Source organism: Ammospiza caudacuta, chromosome 6, assembly GCF_027887145.1.
Source record: "Ammospiza caudacuta isolate bAmmCau1 chromosome 6, bAmmCau1.pri, whole genome shotgun sequence".
Taxonomy (NCBI): Eukaryota; Metazoa; Chordata; class Aves; order Passeriformes; family Passerellidae; genus Ammospiza; species Ammospiza caudacuta.
This window is the reverse complement of record NC_080598.1, coordinates 12,477,109-12,504,387: the sequence shown is the minus strand read 5'-3', so window position 1 is coordinate 12,504,387 and position 27,279 is coordinate 12,477,109. Positions and strand designations below refer to the sequence as shown.

The following is a 27,279-nucleotide window of genomic DNA, read 5'->3' as shown; positions in this document are numbered from 1 at the left end:
GGAAAAGGCTCATGTGAAGGGCTGGGGTGTAGTAGGGTGGGATTTGGGAGGGTCTGTGGCTGCTGCCAGTTTGAGAATGGGGATGAGGGTCCCTCTTTCCTTCCCTCCAAAGAACAAACCACACTTAGAGCCGTGTTTTGCACTGATTTTATTTTTCCAGCTTTCCCAGAGACATCCAATAGCATCCAGGTAGAGGCTGGAGCTGGAAGGAGGAAGAGGGGGAAGAGATAATTTAGAGGGATGAAGGGGTGTTTGGGATGAAGGGGATTTTAGGGAGCAGAAGGCACTCACCCCTCAGCCTCTCTGCTGAGTTCCCCCTCTCTTGGGAGCCTCAGGAAACACAACGCATCCCTGGGATGTGACTGTCCCCATGCTGTCACCTGTCCTCCTGTCCTCTGGAGACCTCCGCGCTCCTGTGGGGAGCAGCAGGTTGGCTTGGGAAGAGAGGGGCACGTAGAGGTCTTCCCAAATCCCTGGAGGCTCCCAGACTCACGCGAGGGCACTCCCAGCTGGCAGGAGGGCCGGCAGGGCTCCGGCTGGGCCAGGTGGCACACGGAGGCGCTGCAGGAGATGTACACCTGGGAGCCACAGGAATGCCAGCCTCACCTGGGGATCCCCACAAAGGCTCCCCGAGCCTGAAGAGACCCACCTCCAAAAAGCATCCCCAAGCCTTGAGGAACCTCCCAAAAGCAGCGTGATCTTCCCAACAGGAAAGGACTGTGGGCAGCTCAGTGCTGGGGTGGGTCTGGGGGTATTGGGATGAGAGATTCCCAACACTGAGGCATTCCCAACATATAGATTCAGGGGGATCCCTCTCACCTCCCCCTCCAGCACAGCCATTTTGGGGGGCTCCACAAAGGCAAAGGTGGAGATGACAAAGCGCTGGTAGTGGCTCGGGAAGGGCAGCTCCGGAGAGGCCGGACCCATCGGAATCAGCCGTGTCCTGTAGTTGTCCCCTTGGAAGGGACACCTGGGTAGGAAACAAGAACACTGTGTCAGCACAGTGACCCCCTCACTTCCATCTTCCCGTCCTTTTCCACTCACCCTTCCACCAGGATGGGCCACTGGGGCTGGGATGTGGCGTGGGAGCCAGGAGAGGCCCAGCAGTGGTGCAGCACCAGCACCAAATTGGGATCTGTCTTCTGGAGCAGCCGGACTTCCACGTAAATGGGGTCCCGGAGCACCCTCACCAGGGGGAAGTCACCCACAGCGTGGTAGGAGCTGTAGGATTCGTCTGTGGGAATGTTGGGAGGGGTTGAGCGGGATGGGGAGCGGGATGGGGAGCGGGATGGGGAGCACTCACCGGTGGCAATGCGCAGCTGGAGCGCCAGTGGGCCCAGCATGGCCAGGGGGGCCGATGTGGGGGGCATGGCCACCTCCACTCCCAAGGGAAGGAGGTCACTGGAATTGTAGATGCACCGAGCTCGGAGACTGGGGAAAAGAGGGAAAGGTGGGAGACTCCCAAATCCTGCATCAGATCCTCCACCAAAGCCTCCTCAGCCCAAAGTGTGGGGACACCACCAGGGACATGGCAGGAGGGAGGGATGGTTTGATCCGAGGGGAAATCCCGGCTCCTTGCCTCGATTTTTCCACCCTCTCCCCTTACATGTAGACGCTGTCCCGAGTGACAGAGCCACGGGGGGATCCCTGGACATCGATGGTGGAGATCAGCTGGTTCTCATAGACCAGCGTGTCCCCGATCACCTGTGCAGGGAACACCGGAATGGGAAACATCCTGGGGATGCACGGATCAGGATTTGAGGCAGGAGGCAGCATGTGGGTGAGTTTTTCATTGAAGTTTTGGAGGGACTGGGGGCACTCCTATCCTGGAGTGACCCCACCGTGCCCACCTGGGGGTTCTCCGGGTTTTCCTGCCCTACCTGGACGGTGGTGCCGCAATGGGTGACCGGGAAGCGGAACATGACGAAGGCCTCGGACACGTGGCGGGGCTCGCACCCCGCCTGGCCGCCGGCCACCCGCACGGTGTCCAGGTTGTACGGCAGGGCCACCATTCCCCGCGGCACCACCAGCACAAAGTGTCCCTCCAGCAGGCACTGCACGGTGGCTGCGACACCACGGAGAGGCTCCGTCACTCTGAGCACCCTCTCCCGGCGCCGGGGAGGGATTTTGGGACGTGCCCTCCGGGTATCCCTACCGGTATTCCCGTAATAGCAGGGCGTGGTGCGGTCCATGTCGTCGTAGCAGCATCCCGCCTGCAGGCACGCATCCCGTCCCTGTGGAGCCACGCACGGCATGCGGCCCACCGGCACCTGGCACTGCTCCCGGGTCAGCTGCATTCCTGGAGGGAAGCAGAAGAGGGAACACAGCAGAAACGTGGGTTGAAAAAGCGCCTTGAGGCCGTTTCCCTTTGTCCCAGCATCCCAGCTTCCTGCCTTACCTGCCCCCGGCGAGGGGTAGAAGAGCGCTGTGGGCTGCAGCAGGCTGGGCTGGGTGTGAATCCCAGGATGCAGCAATCCAGGCTGGGGCCGCAGCCCAGGGAGTCCCAGGCCGGGCTGCGGCTCAGCCTGGGGTCCAGGGCTGATGAAACCTGGCCAGGATGAGAGTCCTGGGTGCACCAAAGCTGGGCTGGGATGGAGCAGCCCAGCGTGGCCTGGGAACCCGGTTTGGGAGTTGGAGGGATGATTGGGACGAGATATTCCTGGCTGGTTTAGGGGCTGACCTCCTGGGCGCTGGAATCCTGCTGGAGTCTGGGCACCGGTGGAGGTCAAGCCAGGCTGGTTGGGGGATACAAACCCTGGGCGAATCCCTGGTTGGTTTTGACCCCCAGGATGATTTTGGAATACAGACCCGGGGCGAATCCCTGGTTGGTTTTGACCCCCAGGATGAATTTGGGATACAGACCCAGGGCGAATCCCTGGTTGGTTTTGACCCCCGTGATGTATCCCCCCCATCCCAGGCTGGTTGTGGGATACAGATACTGGACGAATGCCTGGTTGGGTTTGACCCACGGAATGCATCATCCCAGGCTGATTTTGGGATACAGGCCCTGGGCGAATCCCTGGTTGGTTTTGACCCACAGAATGCATCATCCCAGGCTGATTTGGGGATACAGACCCTGGACGAATCCCAGGCTGGTTGTGGGATGCAGACCCTGGACGAATCCCAGGCTGATTTGGGGATACAGATCCTGGGCGAATCCCAGGTTGGTTTTGACCCCCAGCATGCATCATCCCAGGCTGGTTTTGGGATACAGACCCTGGGCGAATCCCAGGCTGATTTTGGGATACAGACCCTGGATGCAGGTGCCCCGGCTGGTTCTGCCCCCCCTGATGCCCCAAACTGGGATGGTTTTGGGATACGAGCACTGGGCGAAGGAACCCTGGCTGGCTCTGCTCCCCAGGCTGGGCGGGCTGCACCGCTGGGTGGAACAAGCTTCCCTGGATTGGGTTGACAGGATGAACCCCAGCAGGCTGGGACAGAAGCCCCGAGTGGGCTGGACTGGAATGGTGGTGGATCCCGGGAAGCGCTGGGCTGGGCTGGTACTGTCCCACGGCGTGAACCTGCTCCACGAGATCTTGGGCTGAGAAGTGGGATCCCGTGAGGGTGAGGGAGGAGCCCGAGACCTGGTGCAGGCCGGTGTGGGAGAACAGCGTTGGGCTGTCCCGGCTCGTCCCCTGGGTTCCATCTGGGAGCGCCTCAGAGCCGCCTGGCTTGGGGCAGGTCATGTTGACCTCGTAGGAGGTGACGGGGATCCCGCCGGAGAGCAGCTCCTCCAGCTGCACCCGCAGGACATAGCGGTTCTCCTAAGGGGGGACATGAGGGACAGTCACCCCCATCCTGCTGGAGGGGACCATGGAGGGGACAGGAGCGTCACCTTGAACAGGACGTGGCAGCCATTGTAGCCAGAGGAGAAGATGACAGAGCCGTCTTCCCTGGAATTCAGCCAGTGGAGGCAGATGGAGCAGTTGGCCACGTCAAAGCGGGAGCCAAACTCATCTGGAGGGACACCATGGATACAGGGATGTGACACATCCATGTGCATGGAAACTCCCCGGGCAGCAACAACAGTTCATCCAAGCCATTGGGCTCATCCCATTGGGACACCATCACCACAGAACACTCCAGGGCTGAGGGGAGTCCCAGAGAAATCCAGCACCCAAGGGGATCCAGGGAGCCCCGCACTCACCCAGAACCTTGAAGCGGACGGTGCGGCCGTGGGGCGGGAAGACCAGGAGCTGCATTCCCAGCTCTCCGCAGTCGTGGCGGTACTGCAGCAGTGCCACAGTGGCTCTGGGCCACGGGGACAGGAGGAAGAGGAGCAGGAGGAAGGAGCAGCTCCGTCCCATGGCTGTGACACGGACGGAGCACGGGGCTCTGCGGTGTGGATTTATATCCGGATGGCTGGGATGCGGGGGGGGATCAGGATCAGCTGATCCTGTGGGATGAGCTCTGCCCAGGGCTCCTCGCTCCCCTGCCACCAGTGACCTCAGTGCCCCAGCCCTGTGGTCAGCTCCTGTGGCTGTGTCACGGTGACCAGGGACAAACCAAGCTTATCCCACACTTGGAGGCTGTCCCAGAGAACAGGGAATGAAACTGGTGCCAGGTGGGATGCCCAGCTGGATCAAGTTATCCAGGGAGAAAGGAGAAGGCTGGTGTGTGCCCGCCTCCCCAGAGCTAGTGGGGACAGCAGTGACATCTGGACACGCCACTCCTGGAATAGCCACAGGACCAGGGGACAGAGTGGCACGGTCCCAGTAACGCCTGAGAGATTGGAAATCAGCCAGTTACCCCAAATCCTTGCTGTGCCCTGGCTGTGCCCTGCTGGCAGTGCCACAGGGGATCCAAAGTCCTGCCTGTGCATTCCCTATGCCTACCTTTCCCCAAGCTTCATTTCTGAGATTTATCTTTACTGCAGATTACACTGCATCACCCCTTCCCAGAGTGACAGTTACTGCCACTCCCTGTCCCATGCCCTGGGTGTGGGAACGGGGTCACACCAGCTCCCAGGAGCACAGGGATCCCGGACAGAGGAGCCAGGGGCTGGATGTGATTCCCTCAAACCTCCTCTGGAAGTGGGGGCAGCTGCAGAGAGAGCAGTGTGGCCCCAGAGCCACAGCTGGGCTGGTATATGGCCAATATATGTTCTGTATGTGCCATATATATATATATATATATAGATAGATATGCACCCCATAAATGTCATATATATATGTCTAATATCTATTTTATATATGTGCTATATTTGTCCAATATATGTCTGGGCTGTCTGTTCTACATGTTCCATATGTATCCAATATATATCGTATATATATGTCCAACATACAGCTAATATATATCCAATATATCTATTCCATATATGTCCAATATACACCCTATATATATATATATATATATATATATATATATAATCTGATGTATATCCCATATGTATCCAACATATATCTCATGTATCTCCCAAATATCTCCAATAGATTTCCTCAATCTGTGTCCAACCTTTGTCCCACACATCATCCCCCAGGAGCATAGGCAGCAGCCACCAGTGGTGACACTTTATTCCCCGCAGTGACAATCCCACCACCTCTTCTCCCCACCCCTCACAGCTTCATGGCGGCAACCGAGCCCAGATGGAGCTCCAAGAACTGCAGGATCTCCTGCCAGGAATGTTCCTGTGCCCGGGCGTGGGGCTGGAGCTCTCCCCCCCAGGCCACGGGTTTGGGGGTGCCGCGGATGGCGGAGTTGCTGCACAGGGGGGACCCGGGGGGCTCAATGAGGTGCCCGGCGCCGGGGTAGGACAGCACCCGGCCGCTCTCCGGCGGCATCCGCGCCAGGGCCAGCTCGGCGAAGAGCTTGCTGTTGAAGCTGCGGTCGGCCTCCCCCACCACAAACAGCACCTTGCCCCGGATCCTCTCCACCGGGATGGCCGAGGCGCGGTGCGCGGCGTCCCGGGGGTCGTCGAAAATGGCCGAGTTGTCCATGGCTCCCACCTCGGTGAAAAGGACGCGCTCGGTGTGGTAGGGGATGGCAGGGATGCGCAGGTCCTTGTAGAGCAGCGGGTTTCCGTACAGGAAGCTTGTGCCGTTGATCCACACCGTGGCCGCCACCTGTGGCAGGAAGGTGGCCATGGCCAAGGCCACCTCCGCGCCTTTGGAGACGCCCACCACACCCAGGCCGGGGCCTCGGACCTGAAGGAAGAGAAAATGGAGCCAGCTGGGATAACATACAGGGATAATACATTTACTGGGACATCCCTGGGTGCCAGGACAAGGATGTTCTCATGGGATATCCCCCAGTCCCTGGGACATAACCCCTGGTCACCTGGACATCCTGCTCACCAGGTTGCCCCCAATCCCCAGTCCATCCTGGCTGACAGGTGCCTTTCTCGACACTCCGGGACTCACCTTGGGATGCCGGAGGAGCAGCTCAGCCGCTTCCTCGAAATATTCCAGGTCCAGCTGGGCCAGGACTCGGGGCAGGTCGTCGTAGGCGAAGAAGGCGAGGGCCAGCACGGCAAAGCCCCGGCTGGCCAAGAGCCCTGCCCGGAACTCAATCAGGCCCCCCGCACCCCCAAACAGGTCGATGACTCCGGGGAAGGGGCCCGGACCTATGGGAAGACAGGGGGAATGTCAGGGATGAGGAGCCACCCCTGCTGCCCTGCATCCCGGAGGTTCCATGGCTGGGCATCCCAGGGGGCACAGGGTCCAGTGTCCTGAGGGTCCCAAGACCCTAAGGTTTGATATCTCAAGGATCCCAAGGCTGGACAACTGAGGAATCCCAACTTTGTATCCTGGGGGTCCCGAGGTTGGGCATTCCAAGATCCTAAGGTTTGATATCTCAGGAATCCTAAGGCTGGACAAGCCAGGAATCGATCCCAACTTTGGGCATCCCAGGGGTCCTGAGGTTTGCTAACCCAGCACTTCCAGGGCTGGACAATCCAGGAATCTTATGGTTTAGCATCCCAGGAATCCCAGTGTTGTTTCCCAGGGGTCCCAGTGTTTGGCATCCCCAGGATCCCAAAGCTCAGTATCAGTATCCAGGGCTCCCAAGGTCTGGTATCCCAAGGGAATACTGGTTGGGTATCCCAGGGGTCCCAAGGCTGGGCACCGAAGGTCTCCCAAGAACACACACCCTGCCAGTCCCTAGGTTTGATATCCCGAATTCCCCAGTCCCTAGGTGTGATATCCCGAAATCCCCGCTGCCCAGTGCTCACCAGGAGGCAGGAACAGGGCGCCACGGACCCTTCCCTCGCGGATGGGCACCCGCTGCACTCCGGGGCCCACGTACCAGCGCTCGGCCTCGCAGGATGCCAGCGGCTGCTCCCGCGGATCCGTGCCCAGGCTGAGCCCGTCCCACACCTCCAGCCGCACGCGGAAGGGGCTGCCGGCCACATCCCGCTTCACCAGCCGCCGGAACAGCGTGTCGGGCTGCAGGAACCACAGGAGCCCCATGGGCCAGAGCCCCGAGTAGCTGCCCCCCAGGGCGGCGTGGAGCCCGGGATCCACCTCTCCCGCTCCGTCGGCACGGAAAAAGGCACGGGATTGGAAGCACTCGCCCTGCTCGTCCTTCAGCCAGGCCCGGAGCGTGACCAGCTGGGATGGGGACAGTCCCCGCACACGGATCTGCACCGGCCGGTCGGCCAGCGAGGACTGCGGCGTCACCGTCACCTCCACCATGGTGTACCTGGCAATGGGAATCACCCTGAGTGTCCCACAGCGATTGCCATGCCCAGGAGGGGAATGGTAGTCGGGGCCTGTCCCCAGGGACCATCACGGGAGACCCCCAGGATGGGGTTTGAGGTCCAGATACTTCTGCTAGCATCACTCCTTCCCATGTCCCTATCCCTCTTTCCCATGTCCCCATTCCCTTGTGGTTCCTGTCCCTTCTTTCCTGGTCCTTGTCCCCTCCTTCCCTGGTTCCCACCTTACATGATCCCCATCCTCTCCTTCCCCGTCCCCATCCCTTCCCTTCCTCACCCCTCCCACCCTCTAAACCCACATCCCTGCTCCAAAACTCACCCGGCAGCCGGGACACCCCTTTTCCCTGTGTCTCCCAGCCCCGCCATTCCCAGCACCCACTGCCTCCCCCTCCTTATCCTCCTCCTGCCCACCCCGGAGCCGAGCAGGATGGGGATCCAGGGGCTCGGAGCCCCCCGGTGCTGTGTGCACCCCGCTCCCGCTCCGGGCAGCACGGCAGGCTGGGAACTGGGATGTTGGCCCCGGTCCAGCCCTGGGAGGAGACTCGTGGTTCTCGTGGTCCTCCCACAGCCGTGACAGCAGGAAATCGGCCCCCAAGGGCCCGAGCTTCCCCTTCTCTTACCCCGCTGGGCACAGCCTGGGCCGTGGGCTCTGCACAGGGAAAGGCTTGAGGATTCCTTGGAAATCATTAACCCGGGAATGGCGAGGGCAGAGCCCTCCTGCCCCATGACCCCGTGCCTGCCTGGCACTGGCCACACCCCGAAATTCCTGTCAGTCCCCACTTTCCCTGTGGCACCTCCCCATTCCTGGACACGGGTGGGACACGCCCCATTCCAATTCAGGGTTCAGGGTCACCCCCAAAATTGCCACCCCAGCATGAAGCTCCAGGGCTCCATATTCCCATCCCAGGGCTCCATGCTGATTCCTGCAGTGCCATTTTCCAGCCAGTGCACCCCTTTGTCCCCCCATCCCAGCTCAGAGCCGCATCCCTCCCCAGGAATGCAGAAAGGGGTGTCCATGGACCAAGAAAAACCAGGAATGTTAAGAAATCCACGTGGATTTCCAACTTCCAGCCCCTGCCAAATTCCCAGCGTTGCCCCCAGAGGAGGGTGTGTGACACCATGCCCCCTTCCTTGCTGACACATTCTGGGGCTCATTCCCAACAGGAATTCCCTCTTTGGAGAATTGGAATGAGGGGCCATGGCACACTCCAATCCTAGGAATGCCTTAGGGAAGGCCCCAGCAGGAGCCCTCAATCCCCAGAGCCACTGGAGGCAAATCTGTCTCAGTTCCTTTTCATTTTTATAAGAACAAGGCAAATTTGGGAAAGCAAAGTTCTGTTCCAGCCTCCGGCACCGGCCGCATCCTGATTCCACAGGGGGATCCCACAGCTGGTGCCTGCGGAATGCATGCCCCCAGCTCTGTCCCGTTGTTTGTCCAACACTGAGGGTCCTGGCAGCGATTCCAGCCTGGCAAGCTGAGGAGAAGCCCCTGGGGAGGAGCAGGATCCCAAATCCTGCCTCACTCTGTGGCCGTGCTGCGCCTCACGGGCGTCTTCTGGAGCAGGGCCAGCGTGTCCCGCTTCTCCACCCGCCTCAGCTGCTTCTTCCTGGCCCTCTTCAGCTTCAGGGGGTTCCGGATCTGGGAAACGGGAAAGGAGAGGAGATCCCATGGAATCACAGGATGCTGGAATGCTTTGGGTTGGAAGGGACCTTAGGGATCATCCAGTTCCCCGCCTGGCCGTGGGCAGGGATGCTTTCCGCTGGTGCAGGGTGCTCCAAGCCCTGTCCTGGAGCACTTCCAGGAATGGAGCAGAGTGTGGGAATGAGGCAGAATGGGCATGGAGGGCTCCCAGCCTCCCAGCACCTTCAGCATCTAGGAAGGGATTTATCCCAAAACTAACCCCATCCTCACCCACAGGTGAGGTCTTTGTCACACCCACCCCAAGCTCCCAGGTCTCTTCCCAATGGAAAAGCCACAATTTCCCCACATGGATCCCCACCGGTGCAGCATCTTCCTTGCTCCACCACCCCATTATCCCTGAGTTCTGGTACTCTTCAGCTTGGGAGAACACAGGGAACACACTTCCAGCGTGCCTGGCTTTACTGGGAATCTCCCAGTCCTCCTAGGCTCCTCCAAAGACAAAGACAGGGAGAGGAACTGGAGCAAACTAGAGGCTGATCCATGGGGGCTGGAGGATGTGGGGTGCTCCAGGGCTGTTCCCAGCTGGCACAGGGGACTCACCACTTGGACAATCTCGGCTTTCCGCTCGTTTTCCAGGCGCCGCTTCAGGTTCTCCTCCCGCCGCCGCTTCTTTTCCTGTGGGAGCAGCACCACAACATTCCCTGAGGATCCCTTCCCCTGGGATTAAACCCAAAGCCCAGCCAAGTGTGAAATCTGTCATTCCAGCAGGTTTTCCACCCCGGGTGAGGCTGGAATTGACCCAGGGGGTTTATTCCGAGTCAGTGACTTGGGGCATGTGACTGTCAGCGACTGGATTTGGCACCAGGACAGGGAATTCTCCATCCCTTTTTCCTGGGCTCTGCCACAGCTCTGAGGCCTGGGAAAAGGGCAGAGAATGGGACTGTGCCTGGGAAAGATGGGAATTCTCAGCTCCCGAGCCCCGTTACCTCTTTCTCCCTCTGCTTGGCTTCCTCCAGCTGCCGTGCCAGATCCCGGACCAGCTTCCTCTCCTGCCTCTCCTTCATTTTCCGTGCCCAGGAGCTGCGGAGAGCCTTGTCCTGGATCATGTGGGAGAACCTGCGCGGGCACACGGGGGGTGTTGGATCCCCAAACAGCCCGGGATGCAGCCGGGGCCACTCCAGCTCCTCTCTAGAATTCCATGAAACTCCGCGGAGCATCCCACGGCATCCTGAGCATCGCCTCCAAGTCATCCCAATCACCTCTGCATTCTTCCTAAAGCCCATGGATACCTCTGGAACCCCTCACAAGCCCCCAGACAACCCTGTCCCCCTCAAAATTCCCCCAGACCACATGACCCCCGTAAAGAGCCCTTCTGGAGCCCAGAGCCCCCCAAGAACTGCCCCTCATTCCCCGCTTCCCTTCCCACCTCTTCTTCCCGGGATCCTTCCACACGCGTCCCGACTTGGGCTTGCCCCGGGGGATGGTGACCACCGCCTCCTGCCGCTTCTTGCCGCCTTTCCGCCGCCGCCGAGCCGCGGCAGCCGGAGCCGCGGCGGCCCCGCTGGGCCCCTCGGGGGTCGCTCCCGGTGCCGGTGCCGGGGTCTCCCCGTTCTCCCCCTCCATGATCCACGCGGCCCCGCGGCGTCGCGGACAGATGACGTCAGAGCGGCGATCGCCGCAGGAGCGCGAAGCCAGAGCACCTCCCCGTCCGCCATTTTTGTGTTGGGCAGCACCTTCCGGGCACGGAGGCGGCCGCCATGTTTGTAGCGGGCACTGCCGCCATGTTTGTATTGGGCAGCACCCTCCATGAACGGTGGCGGCCGCCATCTTTGCACGGGGTACGGCCGCCATGTTTGTGCTGGGCAGCTCCGCCCACCACCGTGGCCGCCGGTACCGGGACCCCCCCGAACTGCCCCCAAACACACCCGGGGCGAGCCCCCGCGCACCCCGAGTAACCCCCGGAGACACGGGCGGGCCGGGCTGGGGGAGAGGCTTTTATTGGGGACTGAACACGCTGACGGCATCCCAGGGGCTCCACGTGCGGGGCTGGGCCGTGGCTACAGCGCCTGGGGAAGCAAACACAGGGAAATCCAGGGAAATGTCCGGGAGGTACACGGGAGGAAGGGGTGGATCAGCATTCCCGGGATTTGCAGGACTGCCGCCTCCCTCACCAGCTGGGTGTACGTGTGCTGCCGGACCGTGTCGTATCCGAACGCCAGAACCGCCACGGCCACGCAGAATTCCAGGAGGCCGAGCAGCGCCAGGATGGAATCCAGGCCGTTGCTCAGCTTCTGCCAGGAGGAGGAGAACGGGAGTGTGAAAAATGCCTGTTTTGTGATTGGCTTTTCGCAAATAATAAATTTAATATTATATGTGTTGTGTTAGAAAGTTATGCTATAATAATTTTCTTAACTAGTGTGTTAAATATATGCGAAAAACGCCCATCGCTTGTTATTAAAATTTTAAAAGTTTAATAGTAATAAAAAGGTTATAAAAATAGTAATGGAATGAGAGTAATGATCATTTGGACAATTTGAATTAGGACAATATGAGACAATAAAAACAAAGAGTTATGGATGTCCGGGTATCTCTTTCTGGGCAGCATAAGCCCGAAAAAAGACACCCGTTAACAGAGGATTGACCCTTAAAAACAATAACGTGTTGCATATTCATACATCTCATACATGATTAATAAATTCCATTCAAACAAAGGATTCTGTCTGGTCAGTGTCACCTTTTCCTCATAATCCTGACAGCGTCATCCTGCCCGAGCGAGGCAGGGAGAATTTAGTTTCTCCTGATAATGGAGCAATAAATTCTCTTTCTCTGAAAGAATTAGGAGTTCCGTCACTGCTATCTCAGTGTGAGTCCTTCCTTTAGAAAAAGAAGTATCTAACTTAGCACAGTTTCTATTTTAACTTTATGTTATAACCTAAAACTATATTTACCACAGTACTTAAGAGAATTAATACAGCATTACTTTCTAACACAACACATATAATATTCATTTTAATATTTGCCAATAGCCCATCATAAAATATGCATTTTTCACATATAGTTTTAGGTTAAAACATAATGTTAAAATAGAAACTGTGCTATGTAAGATACTTTTTTTAAAAGAGAGAAATGAGGCACTTGTACCAACATAGCAGCCACAGGACACCTAAATCTTTCAGAGAAAGAATTTATTGCTCCCTTATCAGGAGAAACTAAATTCTTCCTGCCTCGCTCAGCTCTCAGGATTAAGAGGAAGAAGTTGACAGTGACCAGACAGAATCCTTTGTTTGAATGGAAGTTATGCACCACGTATGAGGTGTATGAATATGCAACAGGCTGTTGCTTTTAGGGGTTAATCCTCTGTTAATGTGTGTCTCTTTTTGGGCTTATGTTGCCCAGAAAAAGGTACCTGGACCATCCATAACTCTTTGTTTTTATTGTCTTGTATTGTCCTAATCCCAATTGTCCAAATTTTTATTACTGTAGTTATATGACTATTTTTATAACCATTTTATTACCATTAAACTTTTAAAATTCTAAAAACAAATGACTGGCGTTTTTCACAGGAATATCCTGGGATCCACCACCCGAACAGGACCTGGATCCTTGAGCACTCCACCCAGACTGGGATTCCCTCGCAATCCCGGTGTCCTACCTTGCTCTCCATGTGGAGGCACCATTCCGGGCGGGTCCGGAAGGGCTCGGGTTTCTCGCAGCCAGGTGTGATCCGGGTGATGGCCGTGCCGTGGATCCCGATGGCCACCAGCGTGCCCAGGACAACGCCCACGCTGAGCACACAGCAGGCCTTGACCTGCAGGGAGCACCCGGTGACGCGGGCCCTGGGAAGGGCTGCTTCCCACAGGGATCATCCAACTGCGAGCACAGATCTCCTGGAGAAGCCACCCAGTCCTGTCCCCCTCATCCCACGGTGATTCCAAAGCCCATGTGGGCCTCCTGGACCTTTCATCCCCCTCATCCCACAGTGATTCCAAAACCACGAGGGTCTCCTGGACCTTTCATCCCCCAGTGATTCCAAAGGCCATGAGGGCCTCCTGGACCTTTCATCCTCCTCATCCCACAGTGATTCCAAAGACCATGTGGGTCTCCTTGGACCTTTTATCCCTGGAATCCCACAGTGATTCCAAAGCCATGTGGGCCTCCTGGACCTTTCATCCCCCAGTGACTCCAAAGGCCATAAGGCCTCATAGGACCTTTTATTCTCCTCATCCCACAGTGATTCCAAAGCCATGAGGGCCTCCTTGGACCTTTTATCCTCCTCATCCCACAGTGATTCCAAAGCCATGAGGGCCCCTGAACCTTTCATCCCCCTCACAGTGACCCCGACCTCCATCCTGTGCTCCTTGTGGGAGAGCTGGGCACTTCCCGAGGGGGAGACTGGCCTGTGGATCCCGTGGGATGAATCCAGGCTGTGGAGGGGTCCTGGCAGGTGCTGGAAAGGACATAAGGAATGGGGGGACACCTTGTCCCTCCCAACCTGGATCTTACCAGCACAGGGCTGTCTCTCCTTTCACTTTCCACCAGCAACGAGCCCGAGACCAGGAGCTACTTGGAAAACAGTGGGAATTGGTGTCAGCAGCAAGGCACCCTTCCCTGGCACCCTTCCTGGTGGGAACTGGGGTTCAGGGATGCACAAACACCCCAGAACGTGGGGTGAAATGGTTATTGGATATTGTCCCCAGTTCACCAGGATTCCCTGAGATTGCCATGTCCTCATCCCAATTTACCAGGATCCCCAGCCAGAAGAAGACCCCGCTGGCCACAGGGAGGGAAGGGTTCCTGTGCTCCGACAGTGTCAGGATGATCCCGGAGCAGATGTGGACAATTCCAGTGAAGATGTGGATGGTCTGGGGAAGGATGAGGGAGATGGATCCCGATCCCGTTACTGTGAGGCACATCCCAGCCCAATCCCACATCACAGTGCCAGGAAGGGACTGGGAGAGGCACCTATCCCAACATCCCCTCCACCCAGCCAGGGAGAACATCCAGCAGGACAATCCCTGCGGATCCCCAGTCCTGCTGGGCCCCTGGAAGGCCGTGTCTCACCCCCAACACCTTGGGATGAGCCCTGCGGAAGCCTTGTGTTTGGAATGAGGTCCTGGCAGGTGCCTGGGAGCCTGAGGCCAGCTGGGCTGCCCGGGGATCCGTGGCCGGGATCACCTCCGTGATGATCCTCACGCTGCCCGCGTCCGTCACTGTGGTGGCTGCCATGGCCCGGGAACCAGCCCAGGGGACTGCAGGAATTCCCAGGTGCCTTCCTCCTCACCGTGGTCCCTTTGCTGTCTGAAATCCCCGGGAGGTGCTGGCCAGGCAGGGACACGCTCCCACTGCCCTTTGCTCCCTGCGGGAAGCTCGCTCAGGGAATTCTCGTCAGGGCCCTCTTGCTCAATGGGGCGGCTTTGCCAGCAGAGGCTCCCAAAATCCTGCACGGGAAGAGGGAGGGAGGGACAGGGAAGGGTTGGATGCTTTCCCCTCAGGATGCTCCAAGATCCCCTTTCCATCCCAAATTGTGGATGCTTTGCTTGGGAATCGCTCCTGCAATTAGCTTGGTACCTAACGAGGTGTTGATAACCTAACCCTGACACTTCCTAGGAAAACTTCATTGAGACAGGGAACTTTACAAACCCTATTGTAAAGGAAGCTCCTTTATTGCCATTTTTGGGAATTCACCCTCCTCCATCCCGGTGCGTTTGTCCCCAGTGAGGACACGCAGGAGGGATTCAGGGATCTCTGGCCATCTCCATTGGGAGTCAGAGGGAAAGAGATGCTGTTATTTATGATGGGAAATGGGAGCTCAGGCTGGGAATGGAGCCACCACACACGGCGAGGGGATCCCGAGGGATTTGGAGGCCCCTTCCTGCCTCCATCCTTTCCTCCTCCCAGAAAACAGCCATGTCCTTTTCTCCAGAAGCATTGGGATACCCCATGCCGACCTGGAGGACCCCCCGGGTTTCCTGGATGTCTGATGTATGCAGGGTAGGGATTTCTTGGTGGAACGGGAATTTTTAGGTCCAGGATTCTGGCATCACCCCAACACCTCTCTCTCTGCCTGGGAAAGGACAGGACTCTCCCGGTGACGATTTCAGGAGCAGGTGCAGCAACTTCTGGAAGTTTTTTCCTTCTCTCTGGCTCTAGAGGGAGCTGAGAGGCCGCGTTTGGAATCACCGCGCCTCCAGAGCTCAGGAGCGGCTTCCAGCCCTGGGGCCGGCTTGGAACAACCTGGGCTATGAGAAGTGTTCCTGCCCATGGCAGAGGGGTGAAACTGGATGATCCTTAAGTTTCCTTCCACCCCAAACCATTCCAGAATTCCGCACCCTCCCCACGCTCCCACACACCAGGGAACGGGACAGCCCCTCCAAACCGGCCCGAATCACATCCCAAAAAACAGCTGGAAGAACAGACCTGGAGAGCAAAGAGCAGCAGCTCACGCCTCCATCCCGGCTCCAATGGCGTTCCTCCATCCCACCCATGACCTTCCTTCGTCCTGCATCCCTGATGGAAGCGTGCACTTGGCCTTGTAAAGGGCTGCATCTGGCAGCACGGCTTTCCAGGAAAAACATGGACATGGATGAGATTCAGCCTCTTCATCACATTCCTGATGCCTCAGAGCCTTTAATTCCTGCTGGTGCCTCATCCCTCTCAACACTCCAATGCTAACAATCCCAGGGATCTCGTTCCAGCCCCAGGAAGGAACACTTGAGCCCCCGTGTGGGATCCCCTCTTTAGCCTTTAGGCAGCCAGGGTATCCTCCACCATTATCCACGGCTCACATTCCCAGCCAAAACCACCCTGCACGGTGGATTTCCTCCCAAATCCGCCTTTCCAGATTCCTACAGCATTCCTCAAGTTCCAGCCTTGCAGCCAGTAACAGCCATGACTGCCCTCAGCCCCCCAAACCCCACTTTCCAAGCGGGTGATCCATGGAAAAAGCGCTTTCCCCATTCCTAAATAAACCCAGGGCCAGCTGGGGATGGCAGGAGCCCAAGGTAGGATGTCAGGATTTGTTTTGGAAGCAGATTCCAGAGGAGGTGAAGCTTTGAAGCAGATGCAGGGGAGCAGCAGGGCCGGGTGGTGGAGCTTTCCAACCTTTTCTCTGCAGGAATTTTTGGCTTTGCGGATGTATAAAACACATTCCTTGGATTTTAATGTTCATTTTCCTATTTTCTAGGGCAAGTTTTGGATGGCAGGAGCCTGACTGGATGCTCAGGGGGGATCAACAAGACCCGCCCAAATTCCCTCCCACCAGCACAGGACAAAATTTATGAGCCTGGTGGAACCAAAATTCTTTTTCCAACCCCAAAATCTGTGAGTTTTTTTCCAAAGAAAATAGATTACGATGGAGAAAAGCTCTCCAAAGAAACTTGCTGCTTCCTGGGACTAGCTTTATATCCCCATAAAAATACCAAAAGTCAACATTTTGCTTTGCTTCCAGGTGTTTCTGCTTCCCACAGGGCTCTTTCCATACCGATTCCAGAAGGAAAGTCATGTTTTCTGGGAAAGGTTTCAGGGGTTTTGGCTTTAAACATCCCAGTGTCCATTCCTGGATAAGGGAATCTGGAACAGGGAGCAGGCGGGAGGTTGGGGGGGCATTGCTGCCTGCTGGGGTGATCCATACCTGGCATTTGGGACACGGTGGCATCGCTCCCAAACCCTGTCCCAGATGTGTCCATCAACCCCTGCACGTGACGTTCCAGCCTTTGATCCGCTCACTCCCAGAAGAACTCCTGAGCCTGCAGAAAAGTTCCAGAAAACTTCTCCAAGGCTTCACCAGCGTCAACTTCCACTGGCAGTCCTGGAATAGGACCTTAAACACTTCCAGGGATGGGGCAGCCAGAGCTCCCCCGGGAAATACATTCCACCACCTTCACAGGGAAGAATTTCTTCCCAATATCCCATCTAAACCCACCCCATGGCAGTGGGAAGCCATTCCCCCTTGTCCTGGCACTCCAGGCTCTCCTAAAGTCCCTCTCCAGCTCTCTTGGGGCACCTTTAGGTGCTGGAAGAGTTGCCAAGGTCTCCCTGGATCCTCCTCTTCCCAAGGGGAAGAGCCTTTGGGACACGTCAGTCCATGTCACAGTTCCCCTTTCCAGCTCCTCCAAGGGTTTTGGTTTTCCTTAGGGATCACCACCAGCAGGGACACAAAACTCTGTGGTGTCCCTGTCACCTGCTATTCCCAGCTCCTGGAAGTCTCCACTCCCCCTAGATCTGCAAATTCTCACCTACAAATAAAAATATATTTAAAGTCCTCACATTCCCATAGAACCTTAAACACTTTTTCCAGCATTTTTTGGGAAAGCTACATGTAAACACTGGGATACTCCAGGAAAACAGAGCCTGATGCTGGTAGAAGAGGACAAAGCCTCCTTCCCAGGAAACCACCACACTGAGAAAACACAGAGGGGAGGTGGAATGGCTTTGTGCTGGTCCCGGTGGAGCCAGGAGAGGTCGGGATGCTCCGGAGCCACAGGTGAGGAGCCAGGGCTGTAATGGGTCACCTGCTATTCCCAGCTCCTGGAAGTCTCCACTCCCCCTAGATCTGCAAATTCTCACCTACAAATAAAAATATATTTGAAACCCCCACATTCCCATGGAGCCTTAAACACTTTTTCCAGCATTTTTTGGGAAAGCTACATGTAAACACTGGGATACTCCAGGAAAACAGAGCCTGATGCTGGTGGAAGAGGAGGAAGCCTCCTTCCCAGGAAACCACCACAGAGCTTGGATGGGAGGTGGAATGGCTTTGTGCTGGTCCCGGTGGAGCCAGGAGAGGTCGGGATGCTCCGGAGCCGCAGGTGAGGAGCCGGGGCTGTAATGGGCTGTGGCCACGGGCTGAGCACAGGCAGCCTGTTCATCCTGCTCCCCAAATCCCTGGGGCTTTTCCTACTGATCAGGCTCATTATTTTTTCAGAGCCAGGAACAGAAATAACTGACAGGGAGTGAATAATCCATGAGGCGTTGGCTGAGCAGCCGGAGCATTGTGAGGGAGCGTGGAAAAGAGAAGGAAAACACTGAAGTCACCCCAAAACCTAAGGGAACATTCAAGGAGGAGATCACTGATCCCACTCTGGCACTGGAGGGGAAGTTTGGGATGGATCCTGTGCCCAGAAATTAAGAGGATCCTCCCCAGAGCACTGGGAACTCACCAGATGTTCCCATCCCTTGGAAAATCAGCACTGGGATCTCTTTCCTCACCTCCATTCCACCTTTCCATTCCATGAACTTGGGATGCTCCCTAAATACCTCGATGCTGCTGGATGCTCATCCCCACCTCATTAAACCCACCAGCATTCCCACAGATGCTGGACAATCAAGGGTGGAGCCATAAATGAGCTTGTCAGGAGCTGACAAACCTGCTCCTGTTCAAAATGATCCCCGAGCCCTGAAAATAAAGAATTTTTTAGGAACTGCCGCACGGATAAGGCTCGGGAGCGCCCCTCAGCCCCATTCCCGCCTCCCAGGATGGTGGGAGCAGGGAACACACGACACCGGTGTCCCCGTGTCACCTCCCGGAGCAGCTCCAGCCCCGGGGCAGCTTCTCCGGTGGCGGCGGCAGGACCGGGCTGGGATGCGCTGTGCTGGCGTCACCGGCACCGCCGCCGGCTGCTCCAGCCGCGCTAAATATAGCGGGACCGAGCTGGAACGGGGGGGGGTGAGGGGGTCTGGGGAGCAGAATTCCCCCCGGGAGACAAGGTACCCTGGTTTGGAGGGGGGAATTGCAGCAGGAGAGGGGATTAGAGGGACAGAATTCCTTCAGGTGAGCGGGAACGGAAGGGTTCACGGGGGTAGATTTCCCTTAGAATCAGGTACTGGATATAGGAGGATGGAATTCCCCCCAGGAGAGGGGCTTTGAGGGGCAGAATCCCCTCAGGTGAGCAGGTACTGAGGGGTTTATGTGGACAGAATTCCCTCAGAATAAGCTACCAGGGTTTAGGAGGATAGAATTCCCTCAGCAGAGGGGTTTTGAGGGGCAGAATTCCCCTCAGGTGAGCTGGAACGGAGGGGTGTATGGGGATAGAATTCCCTCAGAATCAGGTACTGGGGTTCAGGAGGATGGAATTGTCTCAGGGGAGGGGTCTTGAGGGGCAGAATTCCCTGGGGAGAGGGGCTTTGAGGGGCAGAATCCCCTCAAGTGAGCGGGAACTGAGGGGTTTATGGGGACAGAATTCCCTCAGAATAAGCTACCAGGGTTTAGGAAGATGGAATTCTCTCAGGAGAGGGGTTTTGAAGGGCAGAATTCCCTCAGGAGAGAGAGCAAGTACCCCTAAATCAGGCAGGATGATCTCTTTCCTGAGGGGCAGCAGCTCTGTGAGGGGGAAGTGTTGATCCCACACTGAAAATTCTCATATTCAGGAGACACAAGCCCGGAGAGAGCGTTTATTCCCAAGAGAAGATGAAGCCAACAGGGAACGAGCCGAGGTAGATGCTCTGGTGACCCGCCCGGCTCCCAGCACACATCGGGGTCACTCCAAACCACCAGGAATTCCTGAACCCCAACACAAGTGAACCCCAGCATCCCACCAGGGATTTACAGGCAGGAATTGCCCAAGATTTCCCCCCTTGGAGAAGCCCCTTCCCACAGCAGCCAGCATTGGAGCCCCTCAGGCCAGGCCCAGGGGCAGAGGGGCAGGGAATTTGGGGGTGTCCCTGGCTTTTTTGGGGGGGACCAGCACTTCCCAGCCAGCAGCACAGTGGGAGGAGGATGCTGTAGCCCTGGAATTTAGGAGCGATGGAGGCAGGATCCCATTCCAACATCCTCCGTGTCAGACTTCAGGAGCAGCCAGCTGCAAAGAGACCAGCAGGTGTTTTGGGAAGGGGGCAGGATTTGGGGGGACTCACCACCCACGGGGGTTTGGGATCTCTTCCCTATTCCCAGAGCAGAGGGATGGATGCTCCAGGGTGCTCCCTGGGGATTGGGGTGGGATGTTTCCCCAGGGAGAAAACTGTCATCCCAGGAGCCATCCCAATGCTGATTCCACCCCTTATTCCCTGGATCACCTCGCTGTAGCTGGGAGGCTGAGGCAGCTCCGCCGGCGGCACGGCCAGATCCACACGGGTGGCACTGGGGACGATCAGCATGGCCTGGGAAACACCAGGATTATGGGAAACACTGGGATCATGGGATGCAGCTTTTGGGACCCGTCCCTGGCACCCCCTCACCTTACCTCGTTGGAGCTGAGGCGGGTGGCCCGGCACCAGAAGTTGGCGGTGGCCACAGCGATGCAGAATTCCAGGATGGTGAAGATGAGCAGCACGATGGAAATCCCATTCCCTGCGAGCTCCAGGATGGGGAAAACCCCATCAGTCCCCCCATCCCCAGCAGCACCCAGGAGGATGAATCCCACACAGGGCAGCATTCTGTGGCTTCCCCTTCCCCTCCCTGTGCATGCCCAGCTCCAAGGTCTCGCTCCAAGCCCTCCATGCCGCCGTTTTTACGGCTCGTGGATGCTTCCAGGGGTGACTCATCTCCCGAGGTACCAGCTGAAAATAGGTCGCGCCGGCAGAGGAGAAACCGCCACCCCAACAGGGATTTGGGAAAGGACATCACGCCCCTGGAGGGCTGGAGAAAAGGTCCCAGGGGGATTCCCAGGGGCAGGAATTGTGGCAAGTGGGATTTTACCAGGATGAGATAGCTGCAGGAGTTGAGGCTGGAGCGGTAGAGCCCGTTGAGGTTGAGGTCCACGATGAAGGCCACGATTCCCAGCAGGGCAAAGATGGCACTGATGACGTTCATGGTCTGGCTGCCCTTCACCTATGGGCACCCAGGGGGTTTGGAGGGGTGGCAGATCCCCCTAAAACCCCAGAGGGACACTCCACCCACCCCATGGGATCACTCCCGGTGTGCTCCCGGGAAAACTCACCGCGCATTCCGTGGGGCTCTTCTCGGCGCCAATGGAGAGGCACCCCGAGATGATGAACTGCAGCAGGAGAGACGGGGCTCAGCTGGCCCTGAGGGCACCCCGGGCACCCCAAACTTGCCCACAGGTGGCACTAACGGGGCACAGGGGACACAGTGACCCCCCTGCCCTTGTTCTCCAGCTGCTGAAGCCTCGGGAGCCGCAGGTGCATCATTCCCGGTGGGCATCCCTTCCAACGGGTGTCCCACCTGCTGCCATCCCCCCATCAGGATTCCCTTCCTTGTGGGCATTGTTCCCGGGTGAGATTCCCTTCCCGGTGGGCATCCCACCCCCCCAGGCATTCTTTTCCCGGTGGGAATCCCTTGCCAGCCCCCTGGCACGCACCGACACGCCGCCCAGGAAAGGGATCTCTCCGATGACGAAGACAGAGGTGTAGACATTGGTGAGCGTGGTCAGGACGATCCCGAAGCCGATGTGCAGGAATCCCATCATAATCTGGATGGTCTGGAAGAGCGGGGTGGGTGGGAATGGGGTCAACTCAACCCCCCTGCCCACAGAGCCACCCTGGAGATGGGGGATGCCTTAATCCCAGCGCCTCTCCAGAGACACAGCACCCCCCGAGGGATCCCGGGAATCCCCCGGGAAGGGGCCGAGGGAGGATTTTCCAAGCGTTTCTCCCCCCGACCCCCCTAAACTCACCCCCATGACGCGGTTCTTGCCCTTGGGCAGGGTCTCGGCCGTGTACATGACGGCGCGGCTGCCCAGCCGGAGGCTCCCCATGCCCTGCATGAGGAGAGCGGGGGGCACCGGGACCCCCCGGAGCAGTCCCGGTCCCCACCGGGGCCGCCCCTGTCCCACCCCGCCACAGCCCGCGCCCATTGGCTGAGCACCGTGACGTCAGCGGCTGCGGCATCCCCCCCCCGGGGCACCGCCCAGCCCACGGGGGACACGGGGGGACACGGGGGGATGGAGAGGACAGCCCCCCAAAACCCCGGGAGGGGCGGGAAGTGGGGCTCCGTGGGGCGGGAAGATGCTCCGTGGGGTCCCCAGGCTCTATGGGGCAATTCCCAGTGTTGCCCCCGCATTCCGGGCAGGGCTCCAGGACACCGTATCCCCCCCGCGGGGAAGAGCTGCTCATCCCAAACCCTCACTCAAGGGAGTTAAGGAAATCGGGGTGCCAGCCCTCTCCCGAAAGCCCCCCGCAAGCTGCGTGTCCCCCCCCTCATTCCAGCTCCACGTCGTGTTTACAGGAGCGCAGAAAGGGGAAAAAAATTTAAAAGGGAGGAAAAAAAAGAGAGAGAAAAAAAAATAAAAAGAAAATCAAAACCACCCCGCAGCGAATTCCTGGAAGAAAAATCCATCAAGGGCCATTAGGCTCCTGCGGCTCCTCCCCGCAGAGCGGGGGCACGGGCGGGGGCAGGGGCGGCACCAGGACGGAGCTGGGCACTGCCCAGGCGTGATTTCCTGATTTCCCTGCATCTCCTTCCCCAAGAAGGGGTGGGCCTGAATGTCCCGAACCGCTGTTGCAGGAGTGGAGGAGTAGAAGGGGTCCCCCCACTCTGATCCCATACACTTTCCCCCCAAGCTGTCTTCATTCCCCATTTTTAGGGCATCCAGCCCCGCAGAGAAGGAGCCAAGTGCTCCAGGCAGAGGATTAAACCTGAAATCAGGGAATAATGAACACCCTGGGAATGAGAGGGACACACGATAGCACCCTGCACCCCCAAATTGATGGGGGACACCCCTGTACCCCATCCTGATCCGGACAACACCACACCACCTGCTTGCAATCCCTCATGGAGAGATCCCACCATGGGGGTCACAGGGAGGCTCAGAGCTGGGGATCCTGAGAGGAATCCGGGGCTCTGGGAGGGAACCCCATTTCCCTGGAGCAGGAACATTCCACAGGCAGGGAGAAGGGCCTGCTGCCACAGCCAGGGGCCCTCTGGCCAAGTGCAGGACATTCCTGTGCTGGATGCTGTGGCAAGAAGTGGAATTGGGGCTGGGGGTGTCACCCAGCTCAGAGCAGGGTGACAGGGCTGAGAGGGTCCCCTCACTGTCACCCTACACCCATCAGGAACACACACGGTGTCCCCATTCCTCACCTGCAGGGTGGTCCCCAGCTCCAGGTGGTGTCACCATCCCTGTCCCATCCCTGCCAGCACAGACCCCAGGACAGCGGCCAGCACTGAGAGCCACATGTGGCCACTGGTGACAGAGCCTGGCACTGCGAGCACGTGTAGGGATGGGACAGGGATTTGGGGACCCCCATGATCCTTCTCTCTAGGGAGGGCAGCCAGGTCCCCCCAAACACCCTCTCACCCAGAGCACCCCATGCAGGGCCAGGGCTGCAAGGAACAGCACAAAGCGCATTCCCCTGGGATCCTCTGTGGGAACGGGGATGGAAAACCAGCCCCAGCAATGGCTTTAACAGCTGGGAGGAGGGTGCTGGCCACAGGGCAAGCTGGGTGGGACAGGTCTGCCCCTTGTACCCACCTGGGGCTTGTTTCCAGAGTCCCCCAGGGATTTGATCCTGGACACTCTTCCCACCTTCCCCAGCAGGAAACTCTGTGAGGAGAGCAAGGCCTGCTCAGCAGCAGCCAAAGCACCCATGTGTGATCCTAAGCATTCCCATTCTGAATCCAAAGCCAGCTACTGGGAAGGAAGGAACCCTCTTGTGACAGTGAGATGGCCACACAAAGTATACCACACAATTTCAGCGGGCTTCAACCCACACAGAGCAACACCTCTCACCTCAGAAGGCTGCAGGTATCTGCCCTCCCTGTTCCTTAGCCCAGCCTTTTATCCTCTCCTGTTGATGCCCTGCACCTGTGTGCCCGCTGCTCCCTTTGTGGTTGCTCAGTGCCTTGGGCACTCCCTGGCTCATGGCAGTCAGTGCTGCTCACAGCTGTGCCATTGGGGATGAGGCTGGGCCCAGCCGCACTCACAGTCATCACAAACTGTGTGGGCCTACACCCCACCCCATCCCAAACTCGGTGTTGTGGGGAAATGCGGATTTATTTATAACAGAGCATCCTCAGGAACATCTGAGCTGCCAGCAGGGGCCTTATCCTGCCTGTAGGAGCCCCCAGGAGGTGGGGGAACTCCAGCTCCCGTTGCCTCTGGAGGATCTTCTCCGACTCGGAGCGGCTGGGCCGCCCTGCAGCGCTGCGGGCCGGGCTCCAGGGCCGCCGGGCCGCTTCCTGCTGTGCCGCCCGCCGCTGGGAGCTCCTCACGGGGGCAGGCCGCGCTCCCAGCTTCACTTCCAGGCTCTTCTTGGCCACGTGCATCCTCAGGGCCGAGCGGGCCCCGCTGATGTCCGCGGAGCCGGCCGAGCTGCAGGACCTGTCCGAGGCCTCCTCGGCGTCCGGGCTCTGGCAGCTCCCGCCGGGGCTCTCGGAGCCGGGCAGGCTCTCGGAGGAAGGGGATGACGCTTCGCCCTGCCCCAGCCGCTCCTGGGACCGCCGCACTGCCGGGGGCTGCGCTCTCAGCTTCACTTCCAGGCTCTTCCTGGCCACGTGCATCCTCAGGGCCGAGCGGCTGCTCCTCATGCCCGCGGCTGTGAGGGAGCAGCCCGATGTGTCCACGGCGCCTTCTCCAGCCGGGCCGTGGGAAGGATGGAGGCTCCCGGAGGAGCTGCAGGAGGCGCAGCAGGGCAGGCGGCCTTGCTCCAGCAGCTGCTCCAGATCCTCCCACGACAGCTGCCACATCTCCGCGTCCCGCGGGAAGGACACCTCGGGCCACAGCGGCGTCACCAGGTCCTGCAGCTCCCGCGCCGCTGTCGCGCAGGGGGTGCAGCAGGGGCCGCAGCCGCAGGGGATGTACAGGGGGCTCTGCGGGGCAGCCGGGCCGTGCGCAGGGGGCTCCTCAGCCCGGGGGGAACCGGGAGCCCCCGGGGCCGCTCGGCAGCACCGCGACGCCCCGGCCCGGCTCCCGAGGCGCTTCCGCGCCTTCCAAATGCGGGCGGCCAGCAGGACGGCCGTACTGGCCACCAGCAGGACGAGCGAGGGGAGCAGGAAACTCATGGCTTCATCCGTGTCCCATCGTGGCCGCACTGGGAGCCAGGGGTGGTGGCACGTGTCCTGTGGAGACACCGTGCTGATGTCACAGTGCTGCGGGGGGGGGCACCTGTGTGACATCACAGCCACGCCTCGCCCCAGCGCTCACCCCTTTTGTGACGTCACGGCCGCAGATCGCCCATCCCGAATCCAAACCCAGCGCCGTTTGCTGGGAAGAGTATGAAACCTATCCCCATAAACCCAGCACACCAGCCCAGCACAAAGGCTGGGAGCACATCCAGGCCACTTCCAGCACCTCCCTCGGGACCCTCGGGGGTGTCGCCCGCCGGTGACCCCAGCCCGGTACGGGGCTGCGAACGGGATGCGCCGCGTTTCCATGCGGAACTGATGTTCCCGCCGCGTTTCCCGGCCGGACCCCGGGCGGAGCGTGTTTGAGGACGGACCAATGGCGGCGCCCTTGCGGCACTTCCGGCGTGTCCCGGCGATGTGGCGATGGCGGCTCCCGGGGCTGCTCCGGGCCGGGGGAGGTCAGAGGGGCTTGGCCGCGCTCCGAGGGGCCGCCCGTGCCTTGTAGGGGGTTCAGAGGCCGGGGGGACCTTCCTGGGCGCCTGAGGCTGGCGGGGGGGCTCAGGCGGGACGTGGAAGGGCTGACACCGGGGAGGTACCGAGGGCTTGGTGGCACTCCCGGCTGGGCTGTGGTGGCCTGAGAGCGGGAAGGGGAGGCCCCTCAGGGTTCCCCCTCTCCTCCTGCCCCTGCCCGAGACCCCCCCCTCTGTCCCGCAGGTCCCGGCGGCGTCGCGGTTCCCCGGGCGGGGCTGAAGAAGTGGAGGCTGCCCCCGGATTACAGCGGTGAGGGGGACGGACGGCGGGAGATCCCGCACAGGGGGCGGGGGCACTCCCTGGTGTGTTCCCGGAGATCCCGGGGATGCTGATCCCGGTGTTCCCCGGCAGGGATCACCATTCCCGAGAAGCCGAAGCTGAAGTTCGTAGACAAGGTGCCGGCGGTGCCCAAGGTCCTGCGGGAGCCGCGGCGGCTCCGTGACATCCGCGGCCCGTCCCAGGTGGCCACCGACTTCACGCAGGGGCAGTACGGGATCCTGGTGAGCGGGAACAGGCACGGAACGGAGCGGGGGTGCGTTCCAGAGGCCGGGATTGCGTGTCGCTGAGCTGTCGCACCGTGTCCCCCCACAGGCTTTGGGCGGGGGGTACCTGCACTGGGGCCACTTCGAGATGATCCGCCTGACCATCGGGCGCAGCATCGACCCCAAATCCATGTTCGCCGTGTGGCGAGTGCCCGCCCCTTACAAGTCGGTGACGAAGAAGAGCCTGGGGCACCGCATGGGCGGCGGGAAGGGCCCCGTCGACCGCTACGTGACGGCGGTGAAGAGCGGCCGGCTGGTGGTGGAAGTGGGCGGGCGCTGCGAGTTCGGGGAGGTGCGGCCCTTCCTCGACCGCGTGGCGCAGAAATTGCCCTTCCCGGCCGTGGCAGTCAGCCGGGAGAGCCTCCAGGAGATGCGGCGGGAGGAGGAGCAGAGGAGGCTGGACAACCAAAACCCCTGGACTTTCGAGCGGGTGGTGACCTCCAACATGCTGGGCATGAGGAAGTACCTGAGCCCCTACGACCTGAAGCTCAAGGGACGCTACTGGGGCAAGTTTTTCCTGAAGCACAGGGTGTGAGGAGGGGCTGGATGGGATTCCTTTTGGGATTAAACGTTTCCACAAGAGCCTGGAGTGGGTTTTGGAGCTGGGAACGCAGGGGCTGGGGGATAAATGCATTGGGGTTTGAACAACATGGCTCTCTTGCCTGAAAAGTGGATTTTAGGGCTGGGAGCATCCTGGGAGACCCATGGATCAGGGTTTGGGGTATGTGGATCTTTATCTTGAAGTGGATTTTAGGGCTGGGAGCATCCTGAGGGACCCATGGATCAGGGTTTGGAGCTGGAAGCACGGAGCTGGGGGATAAATGGATTGGGGTTTGAAGGATGAGGCTCAATCCTGAAGTGGATTTTAGGGCTGGGAGCATCCTGAGGCACCCATGGATCAGGGTTTGGAGGATGAGGATCTTTATCCCAAGGTGGGGTTTGGAGCTGGAAG

The 27,279-nt window shown here is 59.0% G+C and overlaps 6 protein-coding genes across 6 annotated transcripts; 1 reads left to right on the top strand and 5 right to left on the bottom strand.

Annotated features, from left to right (window-relative positions):
• Positions 1-294: 294 nt before the first annotated feature.
• ZP1 (zona pellucida glycoprotein 1) lies at positions 295-4,307 on the bottom strand. Its single transcript, XM_058807254.1, has 11 exons — positions 4,148-4,307; positions 3,836-3,957; positions 2,399-3,764; positions 2,156-2,299; positions 1,881-2,065; positions 1,607-1,704; positions 1,304-1,431; positions 1,045-1,234; positions 820-970; positions 494-578; positions 295-413 (listed from the first exon to the last, which is right to left on the bottom strand). Exons 1-11 carry the CDS (start codon positions 4,305-4,307, stop codon positions 295-297), a joined length of 2,748 nt encoding a protein of 915 aa, XP_058663237.1.
• A 1,248-nt stretch (positions 4,308-5,555) lies between these two features.
• On the bottom strand, positions 5,556-8,809 carry LOC131559207 (acyl-coenzyme A amino acid N-acyltransferase 2-like). Its single transcript, XM_058807499.1, is given in 5 exon segments — positions 5,556-6,143; positions 6,360-6,562; positions 7,169-7,638; positions 8,275-8,546; positions 8,549-8,809. Coding segments are annotated over 5 exon segments (1,794 nt in total).
• A 133-nt stretch (positions 8,810-8,942) lies between these two features.
• CCDC86 (coiled-coil domain containing 86) lies at positions 8,943-10,936 on the bottom strand. Its single transcript, XM_058807723.1, has 4 exons — positions 10,723-10,936; positions 10,283-10,412; positions 9,897-9,971; positions 8,943-9,293 (listed from the first exon to the last, which is right to left on the bottom strand). Exons 1-4 carry the CDS (start codon positions 10,917-10,919, stop codon positions 9,174-9,176), a joined length of 522 nt encoding a protein of 173 aa, XP_058663706.1. The 5' UTR covers positions 10,920-10,936; the 3' UTR covers positions 8,943-9,173.
• Positions 10,937-11,292: 356 nt separating this feature from the next.
• Positions 11,293-14,599, bottom strand: LOC131559452 (membrane-spanning 4-domains subfamily A member 4D-like). Its single transcript, XM_058807810.1, has 5 exons — positions 14,358-14,599; positions 14,039-14,158; positions 13,800-13,856; positions 12,949-13,104; positions 11,293-11,587 (listed from the first exon to the last, which is right to left on the bottom strand). The coding sequence occupies exons 1-5, from the start codon at positions 14,520-14,522 to the stop codon at positions 11,354-11,356; spliced, it is 732 nt and encodes a 243-aa protein (XP_058663793.1). The 5' UTR covers positions 14,523-14,599; the 3' UTR covers positions 11,293-11,353.
• A 5,079-nt stretch (positions 14,600-19,678) lies between these two features.
• Positions 19,679-22,079, bottom strand: LOC131559409 (membrane-spanning 4-domains subfamily A member 12-like). Its single transcript, XM_058807758.1, is given in 8 exon segments — positions 19,679-20,092; positions 20,307-20,390; positions 20,474-20,587; positions 20,929-21,060; positions 21,170-21,226; positions 21,551-21,670; positions 21,866-21,971; positions 21,973-22,079. Coding segments are annotated over 8 exon segments (741 nt in total). The 3' UTR covers positions 19,679-20,071.
• Positions 22,080-25,622: 3,543 nt separating this feature from the next.
• MRPL16 (mitochondrial ribosomal protein L16) lies at positions 25,623-26,874 on the top strand. Its single transcript, XM_058806855.1, has 4 exons — positions 25,623-25,712; positions 25,969-26,034; positions 26,137-26,285; positions 26,377-26,874. Exons 1-4 carry the CDS (start codon positions 25,631-25,633, stop codon positions 26,860-26,862), a joined length of 783 nt encoding a protein of 260 aa, XP_058662838.1. The 5' UTR covers positions 25,623-25,630; the 3' UTR covers positions 26,863-26,874.
• Positions 26,875-27,279: the final 405 nt, after the last annotated feature.

Excerpts from the sequence above, each read along its gene's own strand:
- ZP1 (XM_058807254.1), bottom strand. The coding sequence starts at position 4,307 with ATGGGACGGAGCTGCTCCTTCCTCCTGCTCCTCTTCCTCCTGTCCCCG. Across the intron at positions 2,300-2,398 it reads CTACCCCTCGCCGGGGGCAG|GAATGCAGCTGACCCGGGAG; the intron begins GTAAGGCAGGAA and ends GCTTCCCTCCAG. Across the intron at positions 579-819 it reads TGGCTGTGCTGGAGGGGGAG|GTGTACATCTCCTGCAGCGC; the intron begins GTGAGAGGGATC and ends TGTGGCTCCCAG.
- CCDC86 (XM_058807723.1), bottom strand. The coding sequence starts at position 10,919 with ATGGAGGGGGAGAACGGGGAGACCCCGGCACCGGCACCGGGAGCGACC. Across the intron at positions 9,972-10,282 it reads CCAAGCAGAGGGAGAAAGAG|GAAAAGAAGCGGCGGCGGGA; the intron begins GTAACGGGGCTC and ends CTGCTCCCACAG. Across the intron at positions 9,294-9,896 it reads AAGCCGAGATTGTCCAAGTG|ATCCGGAACCCCCTGAAGCT; the intron begins GTGAGTCCCCTG and ends CCCGTTTCCCAG.
- LOC131559452 (XM_058807810.1), bottom strand. The coding sequence starts at position 14,522 with ATGGCAGCCACCACAGTGACGGACGCGGGCAGCGTGAGGATCATCACG. Across the intron at positions 13,857-14,038 it reads TCTTCTGGCTGGGGATCCTG|CTCCTGGTCTCGGGCTCGTT; the intron begins GTAAATTGGGAT and ends TTTTCCAAGTAG. Across the intron at positions 11,588-12,948 it reads GCCTCCACATGGAGAGCAAG|AAGCTGAGCAACGGCCTGGA; the intron begins GTAGGACACCGG and ends TCCTCCTGGCAG.
- MRPL16 (XM_058806855.1), top strand. The coding sequence starts at position 25,631 with ATGGCGGCGCCCTTGCGGCACTTCCGGCGTGTCCCGGCGATGTGGCGA. Across the intron at positions 26,035-26,136 it reads GCTGCCCCCGGATTACAGCG|GGATCACCATTCCCGAGAAG; the intron begins GTGAGGGGGACG and ends GTTCCCCGGCAG. Across the intron at positions 26,286-26,376 it reads AGGGGCAGTACGGGATCCTG|GCTTTGGGCGGGGGGTACCT; the intron begins GTGAGCGGGAAC and ends GTCCCCCCACAG.